The 23,851-nt window shown below is 38.8% G+C and overlaps 1 protein-coding gene across 8 annotated transcripts in view; it reads right to left on the reverse strand.

Moving 5' to 3' along the window:
• Positions 1–339: 339 nt before the first annotated feature.
• The window catches only part of LOC114475445 (CLIP-associating protein 1-A-like), a 35,236-nt gene continuing 11,724 nt past the window's right edge, over positions 340–23,851 (reverse strand). Inside the window, exons 12-40 of one of the 8 annotated variants that reach the window (XM_028466232.1) lie at positions 23,330–23,465; positions 20,826–20,896; positions 20,531–20,590; positions 19,538–19,615; positions 19,231–19,398; positions 18,436–18,482; positions 18,173–18,361; positions 16,457–16,552; positions 16,074–16,274; positions 15,822–15,926; positions 14,879–14,905; positions 13,691–13,788; positions 13,594–13,617; positions 12,812–13,059; positions 12,115–12,178; positions 11,988–11,990; positions 11,744–11,907; positions 10,370–10,592; positions 10,203–10,298; positions 7,414–7,557; positions 7,254–7,342; positions 5,947–6,016; positions 5,170–5,365; positions 4,476–4,529; positions 3,663–3,865; positions 2,730–2,858; positions 2,453–2,659; positions 2,033–2,149; positions 340–1,945 (exon numbers count right to left, since the gene is read on the reverse strand). In XM_028466232.1, coding sequence (XP_028322033.1) covers positions 1,862–1,945; positions 2,033–2,149; positions 2,453–2,659; positions 2,730–2,858; positions 3,663–3,865; positions 4,476–4,529; positions 5,170–5,365; positions 5,947–6,016; positions 7,254–7,342; positions 7,414–7,557; positions 10,203–10,298; positions 10,370–10,592; positions 11,744–11,907; positions 11,988–11,990; positions 12,115–12,178; positions 12,812–13,059; positions 13,594–13,617; positions 13,691–13,788; positions 14,879–14,905; positions 15,822–15,926; positions 16,074–16,274; positions 16,457–16,552; positions 18,173–18,361; positions 18,436–18,482; positions 19,231–19,398; positions 19,538–19,615; positions 20,531–20,590; positions 20,826–20,896; positions 23,330–23,465 — 3,391 coding nt within the window. In that variant the 3' untranslated portion in view covers positions 340–1,861. Of the gene's footprint in view, positions 1,946–2,032; positions 2,150–2,452; positions 2,660–2,729; positions 2,859–3,662; positions 3,866–4,475; positions 4,530–5,169; positions 5,366–5,946; positions 6,017–7,253; positions 7,343–7,413; positions 7,558–10,202; positions 10,299–10,348; positions 10,593–11,743; positions 11,908–11,987; positions 11,991–12,114; positions 12,179–12,811; positions 13,060–13,593; positions 13,618–13,690; positions 13,789–14,878; positions 14,906–15,821; positions 15,927–16,073; positions 16,275–16,456; positions 16,553–18,172; positions 18,362–18,435; positions 18,483–19,230; positions 19,399–19,537; positions 19,616–20,530; positions 20,591–20,825; positions 20,897–23,329; positions 23,466–23,851 lie in introns of all 8 variants that reach the window. The other 7 variants (XM_028466287.1, XM_028466250.1, XM_028466242.1 and 4 more) reach the window with 7 other exon arrangements.

Raw genomic sequence — 23,851 nt, forward strand, 5'->3', positions numbered from 1 at the left:
ATGTTTGTCTACATTCAAAGATACAAGAAATAATCAATCAGTGTTTAAAACTAATCACAATCATTAGTCTGAACTATTAATGATCAAAAATACACATTATATCTCATCTAATGGGTCACATGATCAACAGTGATGTCAGCATTAGAATCATTTGTGTAGTTTTTTTTAATAATTAAAAAAGTTGATTATCATGTACTTTTCTGTCGTTCTGTGTATTTTTGCTGCTTTCATTCATTTCTTGTTGTTTAGTGTATTTTTGTTGTTAGTGTATTATTATGCTTTTTGTCTTTTAAAATTATTTGGTGCATTTTTTGTGTATTAGTTATTACTTTGCATTTTTTGTCAACATTTAATTAATTTTTTAGTTGCTTTAGTGTTTTTGGATGAATTTGGTACATTGTTTAGTTGTTTTTGTAGGACTTTTTGTGTTTCTTGACTATTTTTCTGCTGTTTTGTGTGTTTCTGGAGAACTTTTGTGCATCTTTCAGTCGTTTTAGGTGTATTTTTGTATATTTTTGTTAACAGTATATTTTTCAGTCATTTTGTCCATTTCTTTTATCCTTCTTGTGCGTTTCAGTGATGCACCCAAAATTTCTGGAACACTTTTCAGACCGAAACAGGGCGCTTGTCTGGAATCGGACCAACTTAGAGCGGCTGTATTTTCTTTGATTACATCTGAGCACTAAAGCCTCTGCTAAGCAGAGTTTGAGACGGAGCACATAAGTGTGGTTCATGTTTGTGTGTCACGTAGACCCTGTAGCTACGTGGAACAACATATTTAATTAGTTTCTATTCCAGCAGCTCAGTCAGTTATAGGTTTGTACATTATTATTTTAATGCATATTTTACTATTTTTAAATGATTTATTCTGTAAAGCATTCATAATTAATTCAGACAATTGCAATGTTTTAATTTCAGTGGTAATTAACATTTAGTCCAGTTGTGAAAAGCTGTTTTGGGTGAACAAAGTGTTTTTTTTACAGATTTAAATCTTTGATTGGATGATGCCAGTTTGGCACCCATGGACATTTTAAAGCAGCCATTACTCAAAAATTGTTTTATTGTTTTCTCACAATAATTTTTATTTGGGTGCATCTCTAATATTTATGTTTCATAGACATTCACTGCATATGTTTGTTGAACCTTTTTGTGTGTAATTACTGTTTCTTTGTATATTTTATGTGACATTTAATGCATATGTTGTGTATTTTTGTATTTTTGCTTTAACCTTCTGTTTTTTTGTTGACTGTTAGTGTTTCGTTAGTCATTCTGTGTATTTTTGAAACCATTGTGTGTTTCTGTTGTTACATTTTTCAGTCATTCTGTGTATTTCTAGAGTTTATTATCTATTGCTTTGGCTTTTATATTACGCACAACTTCTGAAATCACACTTTTTGGGGATTTGTTTTGCCGCGTGTGGCCCCTGGGCCACAGTTACCCATGTCTGTTCTAGGTCATAAGTGTTTGGAAATCCATCTTTTATGATGTCATATTTTGTCCTTAAAACATGAACAGTGTGAGCGAGACACTTTAAAAATAAATTACAAATATTTACAGAAATGTTTTGTTTTTTTAAAATAAAGACTGATGTTATTACATAATAATAAGTCAACACATGATTCTAAAATGTGGTACTCTGGACGTGGTTTGAAGGTTATAAAGGGTGAGAATGTGAAATGGTTCATTTCACTGGTTTAGATAAACCATCTACGGCCATGTGAGGCTACGAGCTCCGCCCACACCTCCAGGAAGGTCAGGTGACGCTTTACATTCAAGAACAGAGTGTGAGGATTCCTCTCACCTCTGTGTGGGAACACTAACGGTAACGGTAACACTAACGGTAACGGAGTGGAGGATGGAGTCAGTAGGAGGAGATGTCAGAGGAGCTGCTGCTGGTGCTGGTGGAGGTTTGAGCTCGTTTGATGTAGAGGTTGAGTAGTTTCATCTGCAAACACACACACCACTTTGTTTGAGCGCTGACTTCCTGTGTGTGTGTGTGTGTGTGTGTGTGTGTGTGTGTGTGTGTGTGTACCTTGCTGCCAGTGAGCTGGGACAGGTAGGGCTTTAGTTCCTCTCCAATGACTGAGTAGATGGCTACTAGGCAGAACACGCTGGCCTTCCTCACGCTGCTCTCCGTGTTGTCGTAACCCTGGAAACGACAACATGTCAGCCACTAAACGGTGATGTCACTAAAAGTAATGCCACCCTGAATTTTGACAATGATTCCTAAACATAGAAAACAAGAGTAAACCTCCTCCATTATCAGTTATCAATGATCAATGATCATTCACACTTCCATCTCCATTAATAACAATACAGTACGTCACAATGTACGGAAACACATCCCAGTGAAAAACACAATTTATAAAGATTGATCAATTATGAACCCAGAACAGTGAGTGTACAGAGGTCATTAGAGCTGAATGCTAACGTTAGCATGTTGCTATCTGACCTGCAGCAGTCCAGGGATGACGTCCGGCAGCAGCTGATGCAGTGGCTCTTTGGCGATGCGTTCAATGGCCCTCGTCTGCATCTTGATGGCGGCGAGGTTGACGGGGTAGTCGGCCGTCTGCTCGATGGGACAAAGCACCTTGATGCACTGCTCAGGGTGGATGGAGCCCGCTAACGTGGATGCCGCCTCCTCTGCTGCACGCACCACCTTCAACAGTCCAACAGGTTGGTTTGACCATCACACGTACTTTAACAGATTCACACACACGTATCTTCACCTCCTTGTGTGAGTCTTTATGAGCCTCCAGCGTCTTCATGATGGTCAGCTCAGCGTAGTTCTTGAAACGGGTTGGTTGGTTCCTGAGGATCTCCTTCAGGACGCGTAGTGCTAGTGCACGCACCGTGTGCTGACACAGATAGAAGATATGATATAGAATATTAAAAAGACCTGTTAGTTCCTAGAGCAGAGATGGGCAACTCAAGAAAACACATGAAAGGACAAATAAAGACAAGAATACACAGAAATTACTCAAAAAACATGCACAAAAATGACAAAAAAAATGACAAAACAACTACAAAACAAGAAATAAAATTTACAATATTACAACTAAAACTAAAAACACAAAAAACTAAATAACACAAAATGACTAAAAAGGAAAAAGAACAAGCCTTTGATGTTTCCTGTGTTAATGCTCTGATTGCTCATTATTCTAATGCTAACATGAATGTTGATCATGTGACCCTCAGATAAGATACAATCACATTTTGTCAGTATTTTAGTCATTTTGTGTATTTTCTCATTGTTTTGTGTGTTCACGTCATACAAAATTACAGATACACACAAAAATAAGAACACAATATACAAAACAATAACCAAAATACACAAACATTACTCCATACAAAACGACGATGAAAACAGAAAAAATACCTCCAAAAACGTACAAAATGACAGAAAAACACACAAAATCACTCCAAAAACAATTAAGATAACAACAAAAACATACAATGGCCAAAAAATATACATAAAAAACAAGAAAGATTACAGAACATACAAATGTGATTGTGTGATTATCACATTTAGTGATAACAGTTCCAACTGTTGAAGGTTTTATTTTTAATATTACGATACGTAGCGTGGAACAGACTGAATATATGGAACCTAGAAAAAGCAAATGAATGATGTATATTAAATATTATATAAATGTACTCACGTCTTTGTCTCCCAGCATCTCCAGCAGCAGTAACAACATGGTTTTAAAATGTTCCTCCCACACTACGAGGCTGTCCTCTCGGGCCACCTTCAGCAGCTCCAGGAGGGTGGCCCTGCGCTCCTCTGGGCTCCTCCCACCCGCCTGCTCATGGGACACGGCCTTCAGCAGCTCTCCAACCAGCTCCAGCTGCTCCGTGGGCTGCGCTGCATCAGGAGGACACGGCAGTGAACACGTGTCTTCTTACTTAACACATGCATTCAGACTCATCTCTGTTTCTTATTCTCACGAGCTCATCTTCAGGCATTCATAACTCTTTTTCTCTTGTTTCACCATTTATTCACCCGTTTCTTGTCCTAGTTATTCATTTTCCTGAAAATTTCAACCAAATCTGTTCATAACTTTCCAACTTATCTTTCTAACAGACAGACAGACAGACAGACAGAGAGGAGGGTAAAACATAACCTTACCGCTCTGCGCTTCACGCTTGGCAGAGGTAATAAATACACATGGATATGTCAAAAAGTATCTCAATATTATGAAAAAACTGAGGAAAAAAAGGATGTCAATAGTCTGAGTGCCAGAGGTTTTTGTTTTTACGAAATAACGGAGGAAAATATCTAGTTGTCTGAGAAAACACAGCAAAATAAGTCTGAATGCCAGAAAATTATCTCATTATCATGGGAAAACAGAAAAAAATTATCTCATTATTAAGCAGAAAATGGAGCAGAATTATCATTATCACAAAAAAACTGATTAAAAACAGTCTGAATGCCAGAAAATGATCACGTTATCATGAGATAATGAGAAACTTACCAGGGAAGTTTTGGGAGTTCTTCATCTTGTTTTCTGCACTTTCTTGTCGACGCCCTGAAAACAACAAAGGTCATGGTTAAATAACGTTTTTTAATTCAGAATTAGTTATTCCTAATTAAATCATTTAGAATCAAAGTGTTCTGCTTCATGTTTACATGGAAATATTCATTCAGAACTGAGGTTTACATGGACTTTAGTTAAATCCTCTTTAGGTGTGGGCATGGGGAAGGCTCTGATTGGACAGTAGAACAAGACGTATCACGTCTATCGGGAAAAACACACAAACATTTTATTGTTGGCTGTAACACAGAACACCACACATGAGAAGTGTTTTCACCTTTATTCTGATTGTAGTTTATCCCTCTTTTCATTATATCCTTGTATTCTAAGGCTTTATTAAATAAATGTAGTCCTGGCGGCCATCTTAGATTATGTCACGCATGGTCAGAATGACCGGAATTAACTTAAAGAGGATTTAAGTGTTTACAAGATAGAAGAATTATTTCATTCTGAACTAAAATTGGAATAAAGCAGCCACCTGATTCAGATTTAAGATTAATTCAGAATGAAATTAGCATTAGGAATGAAGTGTTTACAAGGTGAGTTTAAAGAGGATTTAACTTTTATTCTGCTTTAAAGAGGAATTAAAGCTTGTCCACTGTGAGAGGAACAACCTTTAAAGTGTCAGTGGTACCTTCCACAGCCTGGTGGTACAGCGCCCCCTTCAGGCAGGCTTTGTCCAGCGAGCTGATGCTGTCGCTGTAGTTGTGAGGGTTGTACTCTCTGAACCGGGGTCGAGGTGAGGGTGTGTTCAACAGAGACGTCTTATTGTCCAGTGCAGTGCGTCCACTCTCCACAACATCTGAGTCTAAAGCTGCTGCAACGCTGGGCTGAAGGGAAATAATGCTGAGTCATCAATGACAGCATATGTCACCATTTCTAATTTATTACTTATTTTTATTTTTCCTGCACTTCTGAAGAAAAAAGAAAGAATTCTACACTTTTATTTTCTTTCTCCAGTAATTATAATGTTCTTTTGCTTTCATCCAATAAGTTTATTTTTTATTTTTGTCATTTCAGTTTTTTCCCCTTATGTCTCTTTTTTAAATAATTATAATTCAATTTTTCTCCCTAGTTTCTTCCTTTACTTTTTAAACAATTATAATTCTCAGTTTTTTCTCTTCTTAATAAACAAGTATATAAATAATTACCAAGTATCTTCTTTTTTATTGTACAATTATTATTTTCCTTTTCTCAGTTTCTTCTTATTTTGACAATTTTCCACCTCTCTTATTCTTTTTTAAACATTTACAATTTATTTCTTTTTAATAAAAATGTTTTTATACAAAGAAAAAAACAAAAAACCCATTAAAATAAATGATTAATTTATCCCAATTTGTCAAACAATGAGAAAAATGCAGACTGGTAAAAACACACACACACACACACACACAGTGTGGTTGTCCCTCACCGTGGTGTTGTGGCTATAGTTGTGGATGGCCTCACTGTAGTTGATGTTCTCAGTGTCGTATTCCAGCGTGCTGCAGCGTCACATGAGGAGAGGGTGAATATAACTGTCATATATAACCAAACAGATGGATATATGAATATAGATCTATGATCTAGTGGACAGGGGAGCCTCTAAAGTACATTTACTAAATGATTTCTAAACACAGACCAGATAAGAAACATCAGACTAAGATTGTAAAACCTAGTCTGTAGACAGCTGATTATGTGTCTATTCTTGTATATTTATTATATATCTGCATGTGTGTTTGTACTTGCTGTGATAAAAGTTGCTTATCTCAGATTTTCTGTTTCAAAGACGAGTTTTTTCTGTTTACGCATGTTTCACTTTCCTCTGTTTAGACTCATTTACTGCTCTTAAACTTCCTGACATTGTACCAAACATGATAAATAGGATTAAAGATGTCAACTGCTGATATTAAAATGATGATTCAGATGATTTACAGAAGCCAGTAGGGCAGGGGTTCTCAACCTTGGGGTTGTGAGACACTGGGTGGGTCGCCAGATCCCTTTCAGACACTAAGAATATTTTTTGAATAATATCAGTCTTGTTTCTACCCTTCTGGTGTTTTTATTCTACCGTAACGACTAACGCACCATGAGATTTAACACAACCGTCCAGACGGCACCATGCTGCCTCGTCCTCATGTTCAAACCAAAAGTAGGAGATTCCCTTCCCAGTAACACCAGTAATCTAGTACAGCAATCATGTACACATTATCATTACGGATAAAAAGTTACTGAATGCTTTCAGATCAACCCGTTTTAAATGAACCAATATCATCATTGAACCATAATGACATCAGCGAATCATGAAAGAAGTCGAATCGATCAATAACTCCACTTTATACCTAATTACACATGTATTCAGTAGATAAAAGAGGGTTTAGTTACTCTTTACATTTACATTTTAACATTTAGATATTTTAGGTCTAAATGTAACATTTCGGTTAAGTTAAATTTAAATGTAAATGTTAAATTAAACATTGAGGTTTGTTTGGTTCTGAACATTAAAATGGCGTCGCCTGAAATGATTTTTTTTTTAAATTATTATTATTAAAATATTATTATTTGTTAAAAATCTCAAAAGTATTCTCTACTTTCACTTTCTCAAATATAACTAATCTGTAAATCAAACATGATCAAAAACTAATTCTAGAGACAAAATGTCTCTGGATTCACCAGAAATGTGTGATGTAAACATGGGGTCACGACCCTAAAAAGGTCGTGAAGTGTGTATTAAATGTTTACTTGATGGTGGGTGACGTCAGTGGACTGAAACAGCTGCTCTGTTGTCGTGGAGACGTCCTGAGCGCTGAGTTAGCAGGAGACGCCTGAGCCTGAAGGAGCATCAACACACACGTTATATACCACTAACAGTCCTTCAGGGGGCGGGGCTTGTGTGTACTACCATGCCGATGCCGCTGGTGTTCCTCAGGTGGTTGTGCAGCAGCTTGGTGGTACCATCCTGGAAGGTTTTGGGCAGAGCCCCCAGCAGCATGGTGAACTCAGGTGTATTCAGTTCAAACAGGGCGATCAGCACCACCTGCGCTGCCTGCACACGCACACACACACGCACACACAGGAGCAGAAAGGTCAGCGCTAGATAAAACAGTAACATTAATACATCTTTTTTTACATCCTCAGAGATGTCCCAAAAAAAAATAGTACGTTAAAAAAAAAAGTAGAAGGCTAAAACACAGAGTTACCGCCACTGCGCACTAACGATGCGCAACACCTAGCCCCCTGCAGAGAATTTAGCAAAAATTATGCTTAATGGTGGCTTTTGCTGCATTATATTAGTGTAACTCTGTCTATTTTGTAGCACTTTTCTTAACATGATGTATTTTTTCACCTAGTTTGTGTTTACATGATGCATTTACAAGTTGGAATCTGGTATCCATGGTAACGATGACAAAGAATTGAGCATCATTATCAGTTTACCTCTTTCCAGTGTAAAATGTACCAACTTATAGTATAGCAGTAGTATGGGGGCGTGGTCTGTTAGTAGTCCTCTGTAGAATACTGTCTGGTACTGGAACATATCTGCATGATTTACATCATTTATAGTGATGTAACGATTAATCGTAAGGCAGTTAAAAATCGATTCATAGGTATGACGGATCACATCGATTTTCTAAAAATTGAATCGCAGTACTTTTTTTTTTTTTTTTTTTTTTTTACTTTTAAACGTTTATATTTATCCCTCTCTTGTTTAACAGTGTAGGCGGCGGGCGGAATCTGCTACTACTTTTTTCTGGCCGCCTTCTACTCTTAAACATGTTCATAAATGATTCCTTACCCCTTTAGCACCAAAAGAATATCTGTAATATTACGTGAATATCTGTAAAAGTCACGTTTTTCTATTAGCTCTGTCTGCTAGCATAGCATCTCTTCTTCACTGCTAGAATAACTACATGCCAACCCACCACTGGGTTACCAGCGCCCTCTGCTGGTCCAAACAAATATCTGACGTAAATACAGTGCAGACTGTTTTTTTTTTTTAAAGTCCAATTGTTAAGGCACAAAATACATTCTCAGTTGCACTTTTAAAAAGAAAAATAACTATTATGCAGTTTTGCATTGTTTACTATAGAACCAGAATTTAAATTAATAGGCTTCTTCTTCATTTGTATTATTCCTTTATTTATTTCATTCAAGATTTATTTTTAGTTAAATTGCATTGTTTTGAATAGTATATCAAAGATTCTTTTGACAATGAAATATAAAAGGAAAATAGTACAGTATTTTTTTCGCAAAAAAAATGAAGGAATATTTTTCAGTCATTATTTGTCTACAGCCCAATTTTGTAAAATAAATCGTGAGAGAATTGTATCGTGAACCCAGAATCGTATATAAATAAATATATAAAAAAAGTACTGCGATTCTATTTTCACAGTATTAATGTGAACCGTGATACCTATGAATCGATTTTTAACTGCCTTACGATTAATCGTTACATCCCTAATGCACATTATTAATTATAATATAGCTTACATATACCCTTACGTTTGTGATTTTCATAACCCAGTACCCTGGACTTTTAATTCATGATTCATGATGATATTGACCAAGAATGTTGAAAAAAAAAAAGAATGTATTCAGTTCCATAGAGAAGAAATAAAGCCCCTTCAAAATGTACTTTCTTCAAATTTGGTCTGTGAATTATTCTTACCGACTCTTTTCTTTGTTCAATCTTTCTTAAAGATAATGTTTATTTAATTTACTTCAATACAGTAATGTTGTGAATGTTAAGATTTATTATATTATTGGGGAAATGCTTTTGTTTTCCTTCAGTTGCCGCCGCCAGATATTAGTTTGGACCAGCAGAGGGCGCTGGTAACCCAGTGTTTGGTTGGGATGCAGCTATTCTGCTCAGTGAAGAAGAGATGCTATGCTAGCAGACAGAGCTAATAGACTTTTACAGATATTCATGTAATATTACTGATATTCTTCTGGTGCTAAAGGGGTAAAGCATCATTTATGAACATGTTTAAAAGTAGAAGGCGGCCACAAATAGAGTAGTAGGCCATTCCGCCCGCCGCCTACGTTTCTGGACATCCCTGCATCTTGTATATTTATTTTTCTCAGCTAGCCTAAACTTGTACTAGATTATAGCTCTGAGGAGAAAATTAATTCAATAACAAGTAGAATATGTGCATTTCAGCTTAGCATTAGCTAGCATTAACTTTAGCATTAACACTAACCTAGCATTAGCATTTACCTAGCAATAACATTAGCCTAGCATTAGCAATAAGGTTGAAATGAAACCAATAAAGCAGAAGAACAATGATGTGTAGGTATGAGAGTTAATGTTCACATGCTGTTTTTCTCCTAAACTGTAAATATGTAAAGCAGTTCAAACACAAGCCACTGCAGAAATGCATGCACAACATGCTGCAAGAAAGTCAGTTAGTGTCAGCATTAGTGTCAGAGGTCAACCAACATGTTACATCCTTCTCGCTCATTTCTGTGTGTCTTTGAAGTCATTTTGCATATTATTCTGGTCTATATTTGTCTTGTTTTGTATATTATTCTCCTGTTATGTTTTTTTTTTTTACATCATTGTGTGTTTTCGTAGTTCTCAAGTCCCACATCACACTTAGTAGCACGCCATTAGCAGAATGAAGGGAAAGAGTTGAATAATGTGCTTTGACAGAGTTTGGAGGTTAAATCCCATTCCGTCTGATGATGATCTACCTGCTTACACCTCTCCTCCTGACTGCCCTCCCCAGGCAGAGAGCTACCAGAGCTGGGTCGGCCGGAGAAATCCTCCCCGGCCCAGTTATGGAGGGTCTGAGGGGGGGTATAAATCACCACATGAACAAAGATGAAGCTAAACACACATGGTGGATGGTGGATGGCACCTTGCGGACGTCTGTGCTCTTGGGCTCCGTGGTCCAGGTGATGATGCGTGACACGGCGAGACGAGTCTCACTGGAGTTGATGAAGTGGGCGGGGTCCATGTGGTGAGCCAGGGCTTGGATATAACGCAGGATGGCCACCTTCACCTTCAGGTTGGGGGTCTGGGTTTGGTCCACGATGAAACGCATCAAGATGTTAAACTGCTGCTCATGTGGAAACGACTCCCTGGAGAAGAAACGAGACGTGAACCAATGACCATCTCAGTGACATACATTAGAACACAGGCACACCTGTGCAACAATCATACTGTCTAATCAGCCACACACTAACATTTACACACATATGTCAACAGTATTGGAGAGAAACAGGTCTTTAGTGTTTATAGAAAATGTTTTAGATCTTTGAGTTCAGCTCATGAACTCTCTGAACCTTTATTCTTTTTAGATTATTTTTTTCTAAAACCAGGATTTGTTCACCAGGAGGAAGGAGTGGCCTCGTGGCCCGCTGGGCGTGGCAGGTGGAGGGACGTTCATTTAGATTGTGATCATGTTTTATGTTGACATTTATGGACTAACCATGCTGAACCACCTCTACCCACTGAGTTTTAAACAGTTTTAATCATAGTGCCAACTCTAAAGGTTTCCCATCATGGTGTTAGGCCCCGCCCACTTCCCCCTGAACTCAGGACGGTAGTCTGAAGATCAGCGACGCACAATGTGTAAATTTGAGAGCAATTTTGTGGGAATGTTTGTAAAAAATGTACATGATAATGTATGTCCTGTGGGCACATTTTGATGCAGTAGTTCTCAAACGTTTTAGGCTCAAGTCCCCCTTTATGTCCAACTACAACATTTTACTCAGAAGTCTATTAATAAACATCTATAAATCATAATGATGGAATGAATGAGTGATAACACACATTTTAAATAATCTCATTTAGTAAATAAGTGAATGAAACGGTATTTAATGCCTCCTGAATAAATTAATTTCTATAGTTTTTATCATTTCCAGTCATTTCCCTCCTGATGACCTTTGTATTTTCAGTTCATGTTCTAATCAAGATCATTCCCATCATCATTTGGTGTGTTTTAGTGGTTTTTTTGTGTGTGTTGGGAGTCATTTTGTGAAGTTTGTTGTTGTTTTACTTTGCTTGTTTTGTGTCAGTTTGTTGTCATTTTCTGTGTTGTTGGTAATATTTAGTTTCATTTTTAACTAAAAATAAACATTATAAAACCCCATATTTTTAATGCTTCCATTTGTTATGTTTCCTCTCTCTCTAGTACCCCCTGTAGTGCCATCGCGTACCCCTGTTTGAGAAACAGTGCTCTAAAGGGCTGGATTTGGCTCTTTTCTTGACATTTTAAAGGGGCTCTGACCTGGTGACGTCCAGGGCTTTCTGGACCTTGGCCTGCACTGAGCCCAGCAGGTCAGCTCCCATCTTCTTCAGCAGCTGAGTGAGCAGCACAAAGAGCCAATCCTGCAGCTCCTCCCTGTGCAGCACGATGAAGTCCACCAGAGTCTCCAGGAACATGCTGAACACCTGCGTGGAGAGCAGAGGCAACGTGAAGTAGGCATCACACCACGGCCAGCATGTGTGTGTGTGTCAGAGGAAACACTTACTCTCTGGTGTTTGTTAAAGTCCACAGCAGTCAGGACACACACACACACACACACACACACACACACACAGATTGTTAGTTTGTGTTGCTCATTAGTGTGTGTGTGTGTGTGTGTGTGTGTCCTTTACCTTACTGTGGGGGTCAGCAAACATCCTGGTGAAGATCTCACACAGCCTCTTCAACTCCACACGACTGGAACACACACACACAGACACACACACACACACACACACACACGTTTGTTTATTTATTTGTCTGTCAACAGTCTAACTCAAAAACTAATGGATGGATTTTCTTTTTTTAATTAATTAATTAATTATTGTGTATTTTTGTTGTTGTTGATGTATTATTATGCCATTTTGTATATTTTTCTGTCATTTGTGTGTATTTTTGTTGTGTACGTGTGTTCTAGTGTCATTTTGACTCATTTTGATGATTTCTGTTTGTTGTATTTTTCTGTCCTTTTGTGTTTGTGTGTGTTTTTGTTGCCCGTGTGTGTGTTATTTAAGACAATTATTGAAGTCATTTTGTGCATGTTTCTTTGTCATTCTATGTATTATTCTGTCATTTTTTATATTTCTCTCCATTTTGTTGATTTTTCTATCATTTTAGTTGTTTTTTCTGTGTTTTAGAAGTAATTTTGTGTAACTTCCTGTATTTTCATTATCCTTTTATGTGGTTTGTGAGTGATTGTGTGTTCATGGGCTGCACCAGCTGCTGATGTCAAGTTTATAGCGTGGTAATCAAAGAGCCATGACGTCAACACATCCAGACATGTAACTTATAGTGACTTATCTGTAGATATGGATAAGGAAACCAACTAACCTCAGTATCCTGTGGCTCTTCAGGAGGTTCTGCAGCCCCACTAGCCCCTCCTTCCTCTCTGACCAGTTGGCACTGGCACAGTGGTTCAGCACCTCTGCCACGTCCTCCGTCTGACGCAGGTAGCTAGGTCCCATTCTGCCGTTTCGTGAGCTGTACGATTGCTCTGAGCAGGCGCTGGAGGCGTCGCTGTTAGCGTCGTCGTCTGAACACATTCCAGGAGACTCAAAGCGCCGCCGCACCGGTCGCCGCTACAGGAACAACATCAAACATATCAATGGGAGGGGGTTGTTGTTTACTAGTCGATGACTAAACATTTATTACCTCCGCCAGCATTCATTTTTTTTACTTTTTGTCTTTTAGCAGAAATACGTCAAAAGTGCCTTTTTTTGTTTTTATAAACTTGAACCAAATGTAAACCTGATTCCATTACATTCTGGATCAATATACTGATTTTGGATCAGTTTCATAAATACTACAATATTTTCTCTCATCTTTCATCATTAGCAACATTCCTTAAAGTCATGTGTTGGTTCATAACTGACTGATCTTTATAAGTCAGTTAAATCGTTTAATCTGGATGGGATTCAATGGTTCATAACCATACAATGTGACCTACTGTATGGTTATTAATGTGATATAACAAAGGTTGGTTTTACATATACACTATGCTATTACTCAGATTAAAACAATGAATTGTTGTCCACCAGGACTAAATACTCTTATTTATCAGATATTATTTATGGTGCAGATACACATGAGAGGGGGTGAGGATGTGTTTGTACCTTATTCCTGGAGTCTCCTAAGAGCTGAGAGTGACAGAGCAGAGCACAGAGCAGGTTAGTGTATTATTATTATTATTATTATTATAGTTCCTCCTACCAGAGCGTCTGCTACTGCTGCCTCCACCTCAGTGCCCGTGTTCAGGATCCTCATGGCAGTGACGGACGCAGAGATATGAGCCTGGTGCGACAGCCGGTCTGCGCACGCACACGCACACACGCGCGCACGCACACACACACACACGCACACACACACACACACACACACACACACACACACACACACACACACACGGTTTGTTGGTCCAGTGCAGAGATGAAGACCTGTGACTGTATCTGATCTGAGGGTCACATGATCAACATTCATGTGACCAATTTGTGCATTAACACAAATATCCTATGACTCAGCATATATAACGCATTAACTAACCCAGGTGACTTCAACCTGGCTACGAGACAAGGGGGCGGAGTTAACAGCGTCCGACCAATCACAATCACAAACTTACGTCACTACTGAGGAATAATTCTTTAAAAATATGAAGAAATAAAATCAATGATTCAGACCAAAAACAAGAGAAAAATCAGGAAGCAAAGACCACATACAGGAAGTGATGTCACTGTTAATGATGATCAATATTAATCCATGGGATGATAAACAGAAAGTTTGACTATTACAGCACACGTGTTTCTATTCAGTTTATCACACACACACACAAAGTGGGAGGAGAGCACATTGTTTCACTGTTACCATGGTGATTTAACCTAAGTTACCATGGTGATTTAGCCCAGTAAGAAGTTATCCAGCATCATAGTACAGCACACAGAATAAAATCCAGCTTTGTAGTGGAGGCTTTTATGTGTATAAATATATTTTTGTGGTCATCCTGTGGGTTTATGTAATCATTTTTTGTATATTTGTTGGTGTTTTTGGAGTAATTTTATGTACTTTTGTGTCTATTTTTGTTATTTATTGTCATTTTTTAATCATTTAGTGGATTTTTTTATTGTTTTGCATGTTTTTGTTGTCAAATTTGGTTTTGGGAGAAATTTTTGAGTATTTCATTTGTCCTTTTGTGTGTTTTTGAAGTCATTTTGTAAATTTGTATATTCTTTTTGAATTTTGTTTTTTGTTGCCGTTTTGGCTTTTTGGAGTCATTTGGTGCCTTTACTTTGGGGACCACACAAAGGGCTGCTCGTTGGCCATGTCTGATGATGGTTTCCCACACTGAGCCCATAGCGACCATGTAGGGTTATTGACACATTTCATGCAGGATTGGATGCACTTCACCTGATTGGCTGTCTGCAGTAGACAAGGCTGTGGATGAAGGAGGAGCCAGCGTTAAAAAGAGAGGCAGATAAATGGCTGCATGATGCCACAGATGGTTAAACAGTGTCAGCACTGAACAGCACACGCCTACAGGGCATTATAGGACTCATACATTTATGTATCCAAGGGATGAAGGAGACACAAAGGAAGGTTAGGTAGATTAGTGAGTGAATGGAAGTGTGTGTGTGTGTGTGTTGCGCTGTGATAGACTGGTGCCCTGTCCAGGGTGTAACCCCAACTAATGCCCTATGAGAGCTGGAGATTGGCACCAGCAGACCCCTGTGACCCTGAAAAAGGAGCAGCAGTTTGGAATCTGACATGGGTAATTAAAGACCTGGGGGCTACATGCATCTCTCTGTGGCTCACAAAGTGACAAATACACAAAGTGACAAATACACAAAAGGACAAAAACAAAACTGTACACAATGAAAACACACACAAAGTGGCAGAAAAAATACCTATAACAACAATAAACACACAAGATGCTGCAAAAACACACAAACTTAAAACCAAAATGATTAAAAGGACAAAGAAAGAACAAAAACGTGGGAGTGGTGGTACAACAGTTAAGGAAGCGAGCTTGTAATCAGAGGGTTGTTGGTTCTAATCCAACCTGAACCCTAACTGCTCGTGTTGTGCGGCGCTTTGGATAAAAGCGTCTGATAGATGTGTTAATGCTCTGATTGGTCATTATTCTAACGCTGAGATGAATGTTGATCATGTGACCCTAAGAACAGGTACAACTACAGTTTGTGCCTCTGCTGTGATGAAAGTTTCTCTGATTTAAATCAAAGCGGACCTTCATGAACCAGGACCAATGGTTCCTGGAGCATATAGGGGATGTAAATACAGTAAATATATATATATATAATGGGGGCGAGGCCTGCAGCAGCACCGTACTCACCCAGGGGGGAGAAACCCCTGGCAGGGCTGGTGTCACGGCTGCTCTCGCGACTGGTCTCACGGCTGCAGCCCTGACTCATGCTGAGGCGGGGGATTCGACTACGAGCTGCAGATGGGACGCATGGACGTAGAAAACCAGAGGAGACAGAGGAGAGTGCAGTGGAAACAGCAGAGGGAGGGTTTAGTGAGCAGGGAGCAGCACGTTAGTATTAGTGAGTGAGGGGATAACGAACACAGAGCAGGATGTACTCACCTGATCCTGATCCTGATCCTGATCTACCAGGGCTGCTCTCTCTGCTGCAGCCCTGACTACGGTGACCTCGGTGACCTCGGGGGCGGCTCTTGGTGCTCAAGCTGTGGTAGGGGCCGCTGACGGCCGTGCCCATGGTGGGCCGAGGAATCCTGCCGTATGTGGAGCCGTGGAGTCGCCCAGGAGATCCTGATCGACTACCAGCTACAAGAATGGAGAAACATCTCATCATTCAAACCCAGATGTAATGTATTACCGTTTCACGGGAACAAAAATAAGTAAAAAGATGTATTTATTTATTTTTTAAATGTCATATTTCTGCTTATTCAGTAAAATAATAGTAGACTTTTTTAATGGCTCTATAAACATCCCTGATTGTGACTTACGCTGAGAGTGCGACACCACTTTCCCTTGACTGCGACCACGGCCGTCTGATGATGATGGAGCGTTATTGCTACTCGTTCTGCGAGTTCGTACTCGGCCTGTGGAGACAGAGGTGAATAGAGACGTCTCAGAAAACACTAACAACAATATCCCATACCTGTGTATCATGTGGGAGGAGCATGTGAGACACAAATAAGCAGAGGAAAGCACTGACACCACTCGTGTTTTCCTGTTGTGTTGTTGGGTTTGTATTTGTGTGCACGTTCTTTTTGTGTTGCGTTGTGACGTTGGTCATTCTGTGTTGTGTTGTGAGCTTTTACGGCTACCAGACTCCTCAAAGCTCAGAACTTATCAATAATGGTCCCAAGTAAGGATGCACCAATCGATCGGTGTAAAAGAGAGCAAAGGATCTTAATTTGTAATTCCTGTACAGCGGAAATAAGCCTTGGTGGAGCTGCAAACAGAACGCTACCTCATTCACCATTTAATAAACCACCACACTGCTCAGTGTGCAGCATTTGAAGCTAATGCTAAAGCTAACAGGGCTAACGGAGCAAAGAGCCAGTGGAGTGCTGTTAAAGCTTATGATCAGTGAAAAGATAAAAACCACTATGAGGAAAATGATGGAACATTCCACTCATGTATAAGTGACTGTAATAAGTGTGAGAACAAATAACCTGAGTCATGTTCATTCTGTCATTACACATTATTAAAATGTTACACATGATACACTTTATTATTTCTGTAGAATGTGTGACTTTTAGCTTTTGAGAATTTAATAAAAGGATAAGAATCTGTATTTTGTCTGTTTATGATCTCTAAGTATTAAAATTGAAAGGAATTAAGTGCATCATTACATCCCAATCTTTAATTTGAGTTTATTTTTGTTTTGCTTTTTAATCAGGAATCAAATTGTGGACCCAATATTGGTATTTGAATGTAATCATTAGTTGAGTGTATCCTTACACTCCTACTCATTTATAAATCATCAGGTCCTGGAACACACGCTGTGTGTTGTCAGAGCACTAAGAGAGAGACAAGAATGTCATAAAATACATCATTTAAAACTCCTTTTGTTAAATAAATGAGCCAATAATATCACGTAAACACAAACAACCAATGAATAAAAGAATGATGACTCAGCATTAAAGAAGGACGGTTATGGAGCCTCCGTCTCTCTCTCTCTCTCTCTGAGTGACAGCTGTCACATCTGACATGTTTCAGCACCAAGGACAGCGTTAAATCACACCTCATTTAGCCACAAAGCTACACTATCAGAACACACACACACACACATACTAATTATCTACAAACATATACACCATAACATGAGGTCATAACTCCTCTAATGAATCAGCAGAAAATGAAAATAAAACCTGTTCTTACCTTTCATTCTTTAAAACAGCCAAAAAAACCTTAACTTATTGACTTAAAAAATCAAACATATTCTACCGTCTTCCAAGCTGACAAACTATTTTTGCACAAATCACACATTAGACAAAGCCTGGGGGCGGGGCCTGACTTTCCCCTCTCTTTCTCACTCGTGCTCAGTTTTTACGTTGAGTTTCGTGTTTACCAGTGATTTTAACTCAATAAAAACCACAGCTGTCCAAATATAACACTTCAACATTGAATTAAAACACCTAAAAGCAAATCAAATGAGTGGCGGTCAAAATGTGAGGATAAGTGGATAATATTAGTAGACACAGCCCTCTTACCTAGTGAGGCATAAGATCCAGGAGGAAGAGCTGAAGCAGAGCTGAAAGGAGGCAACGACGTCCTGGTGTGGGCCGGCGCTGTGGCGTTGACGTCTACATCACTGCAGGAGCGCTGGAGGGAGCCTGGAGAAGAAGCTGCTGCTGCTGCTGCTGCTGATGAGTGGGTCCTGGAGGTCTGAGCTGCTCTGGCTGGAAGAACACAGCAACATGAAGGTTTGAGTACAAACGTCTATTCTATGTTGTCAAAGTAAACAACGTCTCACCTCTGCCCTTGGTCCCTCCAACAGAACTCTTCACAGACAGCGGGCGGCTGCAGAGGAGGGAAACCAAACAGCTGGTTATCTACGGGACACTGGAGCTGTGTCCCTCCTATCTACTTAACCCCATAGAGGAGGTCACAGGGTTAAGGAAGGGTGTTAGACTTCCTAATCAAACAATCGAATGCACTTCCACTTGGTGCTGACGATGATGAAGGTTAGTGACGCGTCATGGTGAAAAAACTACAAACGTCTGATATTTATATGTCATAAATCACAGGTTTGAATGTAGATTAAAGGAAAAGAGGAACTAAAGGTAAACTAAAGAATGTCACATAGAGAGTGGTTGATCACACTCACCTTCTATTTACTAATCAACATTCATTTTATAAAATAGTTCCATTAATGCCAAATATAGGTCTACACAACGTTGTAGACATACACATGTACAACCACACAAAGCATTCCTAGGTCAATGAACAATGTTAAATAAAACATCATGTGGATAAAAATGATCTATTTTTCTAGAAACACAAAGACTATTTTATGTCATAATGAGTTTCCCTGAACACTCTGATGAGCGGGTCCCTTTAAATGAATTGTGTCATCATTATGTGGTCTCCTTTGGTAAAGGATGTATCAGTGTTTCCTAGGCTAAAGGAGGCTATAAAGGAAACACTGAGTCTCCTTTCCTTAGCTCAGAGAGAATTGAAACGCTCCTCATCATGGCCGCCACTTACACACAGCAAGGGTTAAGGAAAAGTGGATAGGAAAGGAGATAGGAGGTACTATGATGTCTACCTGAGGCTCTCCTGGGACGAAGAGGAGGAGCGATCGGAGGCAGGAAGTGACATCACATTGTCTCCACTTCTCAGGTGAGCCTGCAAGGCTTTCTGATAGGACGACTCCAGGCTGTGGTACAGATGCTCCGCCTCCCGCCTGAAGTGACCGTGGAACGCCCAATAACATCTGCATCACCATGGGAACGCTGATTAGTGACACAGACACAGACACAGACACACACACACACACACACACACACACACACACACACACACACACACACACACACACACACAGAGACAGACAGACAGACAGACACTCTTACTTCCTGGCGAGGCCGCGAGCCTGTGCGTCTGCGTCGTGGATCCCTTTCTTTATCGTCTCCGTTAAAACCACAGCGTGTCTGTGAGGAAGAACAAAAAATACATTTTAAAATTTAATTATAAAGATTGAAATCAGAATTTTAAAGAAATAAAGCAGAGATGGGGAACTTTGAAGTTTTATAAAGTTTGTGTATTTTTGTTGTTGTTTAGTGTGTTTTTTGTCATCTTGTGCACTTTTGTTGTCACTTTGTATATTTTAGTTATTTTCCGAGTCATTCTTATTTATTTTTCTTGTGGTTTATACTTTTCTGTTATTTTTGGTGAATTTTTGTCATCTTCTTGTGTGTGTTTGGGGAAACTTTGCTCTCATTCTGTGTATTTTTGTTGTTTTCTCTGTTATTTTGTGTGTTTTAGTCATCAGCTTGTGAGTTTTTAAAGTGATTTAGCTCTAATTTAGTGTATTTTTACTGTTATTTAGTGTATTTTTCAATCATTGTGTGATGAGAAGTCCCATAAACGGATGTACAGAAGTGTTTTTACTTCATTCTGATGTTACAATGGTGTAAAGAGAATTACTGTCCTTGTCTGGCAAAAAAATACATTAATTACATTAAGAATGCAATGCACACAATGTCAATGTTTATGATGGAGAAACACATTTTCAAAGAACCTTTTCTTTTCTCTTCTCTTTAGTGTAAATGATGTTAAATGTAATGATCTATGAGGCCTACAGTATGATTCCATCTAAAATATTATGGTGGAAGATTTAAGCCCAAAGTGTAAAATTAAGAGACAAAATTTAAAATGTAAGGGCCTGTGGTATGAAGCTGGATTTCCTCTTATCACGATAACTTCCAGGATGTATTTGGTGTTTCCTGGACTATGAAGCTGATAACATGGAGGGATAGACTAGATACAGGTATCATAGAATATAAGGATTTTCTGTAGAAGTATGTATTCTTCTAAACTCCTTATTTAGTGAGTTAGCTCCTCACCTCTCCAGACTACCACTGTGCCACTCCTCCAGCTGCAGCATCAGGAACTCAAAGCAGCGTCTGCAGACAGGAAGTACATTAGCACCATTTCCTTTTCACAAACACAACACTCAACAAACACATTGGTTCTTTTTTAGATATGTTATGGTTTCATTTATTCACACAACTGTCCTTTGATCTTCTGTAAGCTGCTAGTCTTCCTCAGAGGCGTCTGCTGATCGCTTTGATGTTTCCTTGACTTCCACGTAATATTACAGAAAAATGTACAAAACTATCACAAGTTTATTTTTCTTACCGTCTGACAGCCACAGATTTGGACGTGCAGTTAGTGGTGATGATGGGAACCAGTCTGGGATGATGAGTGTGCTGAGAAACACAAATAGTCTTATTTATTCTAAAGATGGATCAATTAAAGGCTTTTTAATAGACCTTTGCAAATGAAAAGAAAAAAGGCTAACACTATATTAACGTACTGTAATAATGGTTAATCAATGATTTATAAGCACAAATTAACAGCTAATAAGTGCTTTTAAGATGCTTATTAAAAAATAATATATGAGCATTTATTAAGGTGCTGTAATAACTGTTAATTAAATATTAAAGGAGCATAGAGTGGGATGTATAGATCAGACTCCATAGTGACACTATGATGGTTAGTGTTTATCAGCTGATTAGTTACTGTAACTAGAGGATGGATACCTAACCCAACCCTGAGGGGTGGGGCTCAGACAGATATGTAGAAGTAGTGGTGGTGGTGGTCACATGGTGTGGTTAGCGTGCAGCGTTCTTCATTTCCTGCTGCAGCTGAATAATGTAACTGTAAGAGTGAGAACAGGATCCTAGAGCAGAGGAATAACTACATGGATTATTCTTATGTATCATACATGGATTATAGAAATACATCTCGTGGATCTCTCGTGTGCACTTTCTATTGTTACCTGTGTGCTGATCTGATGTTGACATTAACTCACTCAGTGCCCCCGACGAGATATCTCGTCATTTCAAATCCCAACGCTCAGCACCATTGACGAGAAACTCGTCATTTGCGTTTTTTTCACAATGATTACTAGAAAACACCCTGGTGGAGGTCCCTCATCAATATCTAAGCTGTGGGGTGTTGTAGTGACCAACTGTGTCCTGACAATGGCAGCGGTGCACCTTTAGATGAGAGATTAGCCACTGATGCTACCATTAGCTGGGGAGGAGAAACAGGAACGAGTGAGATTATGGCGCTACAGAGTGATATTGTGACGTATCCAGCAGCTCACAGCTCCACATACTAACACAGAACATGTGGACCTGAGTGGATTATTCATAATGTTGAGATGGTGAGATAAAACCATCAACTAACCGGGCTAAACAGGTCATTGCTGCGTGTCGGGAGGAAGAGGAAGTTAAGTCTGTGTGCAGACTGACGGGAGGGAACGTTGGAGGAACGCCAAAATACAGTAAGAAATCCATTCAACTCTGACATAGACAGCAAAATAATTATAATTTTATCATCAAAAGCCTGGTGTTTTTTTATGTTTTATATAAGGAAGCAATGTTCAGATGTTAGAGTTGTCACTAAAGCAAGAAAATAGCTTTAAAGTCACTGACGGGGTTTTTATTCATAAAGGCTTTTTTCTCAGCTTTTTGCTCTGAAACTGAAGATTTGTGTCAAACTTGCTCTATTCAACAGCTGATTACAAAAGAACGGAACGAGCCAAAAACAAATGTTTTCTTTTTTATGAAAGTAGAGACTTCAATCTTTCAGAATCTGGTGTCAGATTTCAGATAGTCATAGTAAAAAATATTCTGTGGGTCTTTAAATTCAGTCAAAATGCTCAAAAACGGCTGGAACTGAGGGGGTAGAAAATTTGAAAATGTCTGGCACTGAATGAGTTAACAGTTGTTTGTTAATAAAATCAGTGTTTACCAATAAAACAAACATACATATGTCATTTATACGAGAAAAAAAGATGAGGTTTTCACTGTTGGGTTGGACTAAAAGGAGATAATACGTCCTGATCAGCACTCCAACTGTGACAGTTATTTATTTACTGTTTACTGTAAGACCTGTGCACATGCCTCTGCGTACGTCTGTGGAACCAAACACTAGTTTAGTCCACTGTGTTTGTCTTCTTTCAGTCTCAAACACATTTTCTTCTCATTCTTCTTTGTTTCTGGGTTATTACGCTGCCTCTCCAAGCCGTCGAGAACGTGCACCAGAGTCATTTGACTTCACGTCTACAGAACTGCGTGGGAAAATCAGACGCGGAACAACAGAACAAAATGTATGTAGGTAGGTAGTGTGAACTCATTCTCTTTGGTTTAGAGCGCTTCATCAACAATTAGCATTAAAAGACTTAAAATGAATGTTTCCTGCCCTATGCTCCTTTAATTAGCACAAATCAACCATTAATATGCACTTATATGATGCTATATTAACAGTTAATACGCTACTTATAAAATGGTATAAAATGTTTTTAAAAACATTCCACTATATAAGTGTTTTTAAAGGTACTGTAAAAACTAGGGATGGGTATCACCAGGTACCTCGCGTCACAATATTTTTGCCACAACTGATCATATTCATGTCTCATAGAATTAAAGCAGATAAATCACACACACTATTTTATAACCCTTTATAACACCACAGAGTACGTACACCTCTATGTACATACAAGCTTCTAACACATACTCACTCTACTTAAGCTCCTCCCACTATATGAATACATACTTCCAACGGGCACTGTACTAGTTAAATAAAAGAAGGGGTTATTAATCAGTAATGTAAATAAAGGTGGTGGTACGCACTCGGAGGATGAGGCGGATGAGGGCCACGGCCGAGGTAGCCATGACCTTGGCACTGTTGGGGACCAGGGTTATCAGCGTGGGGAGGAGGGCCTCGGCTGCATGGTCGAAACCACCGCCAAGGACTGACGACAGGTGGCTGTGGGAGGAGTTATAACAGTTATAAAGAGAAACACACAATTATACAACTATGAACTAAGCTTTAATCTCATCAGGCCCTCTGTTTAATTTAGTACGTTCACAATAAGACACTAAAAACACACAAAATGACAGAAAGGAAACAAAAACAACAACAAAACACACCAAATGATGTGAAAATGAAAAGAGGAAATTAAAAACAGAAACACTGACAAAAAGAGAACAAAAATACACCAAAGGACAAAAAAATAAACTAAACGACTCCAAAAACCCAAAATGACAATAAAAACACACAAAATGACAGAAAAGTACATCAAAGAACAAAATAGAGAAAAATAGAGAAAATGGACACAAAAATACAAAACAACCACAAAAATGACTTCAACA

The sequence above is a fragment of the Gouania willdenowi genome, chromosome 2, assembly GCF_900634775.1.
Source record: "Gouania willdenowi chromosome 2, fGouWil2.1, whole genome shotgun sequence".
NCBI classification, from domain to species: domain Eukaryota; kingdom Metazoa; phylum Chordata; class Actinopteri; order Blenniiformes; family Gobiesocidae; genus Gouania; species Gouania willdenowi.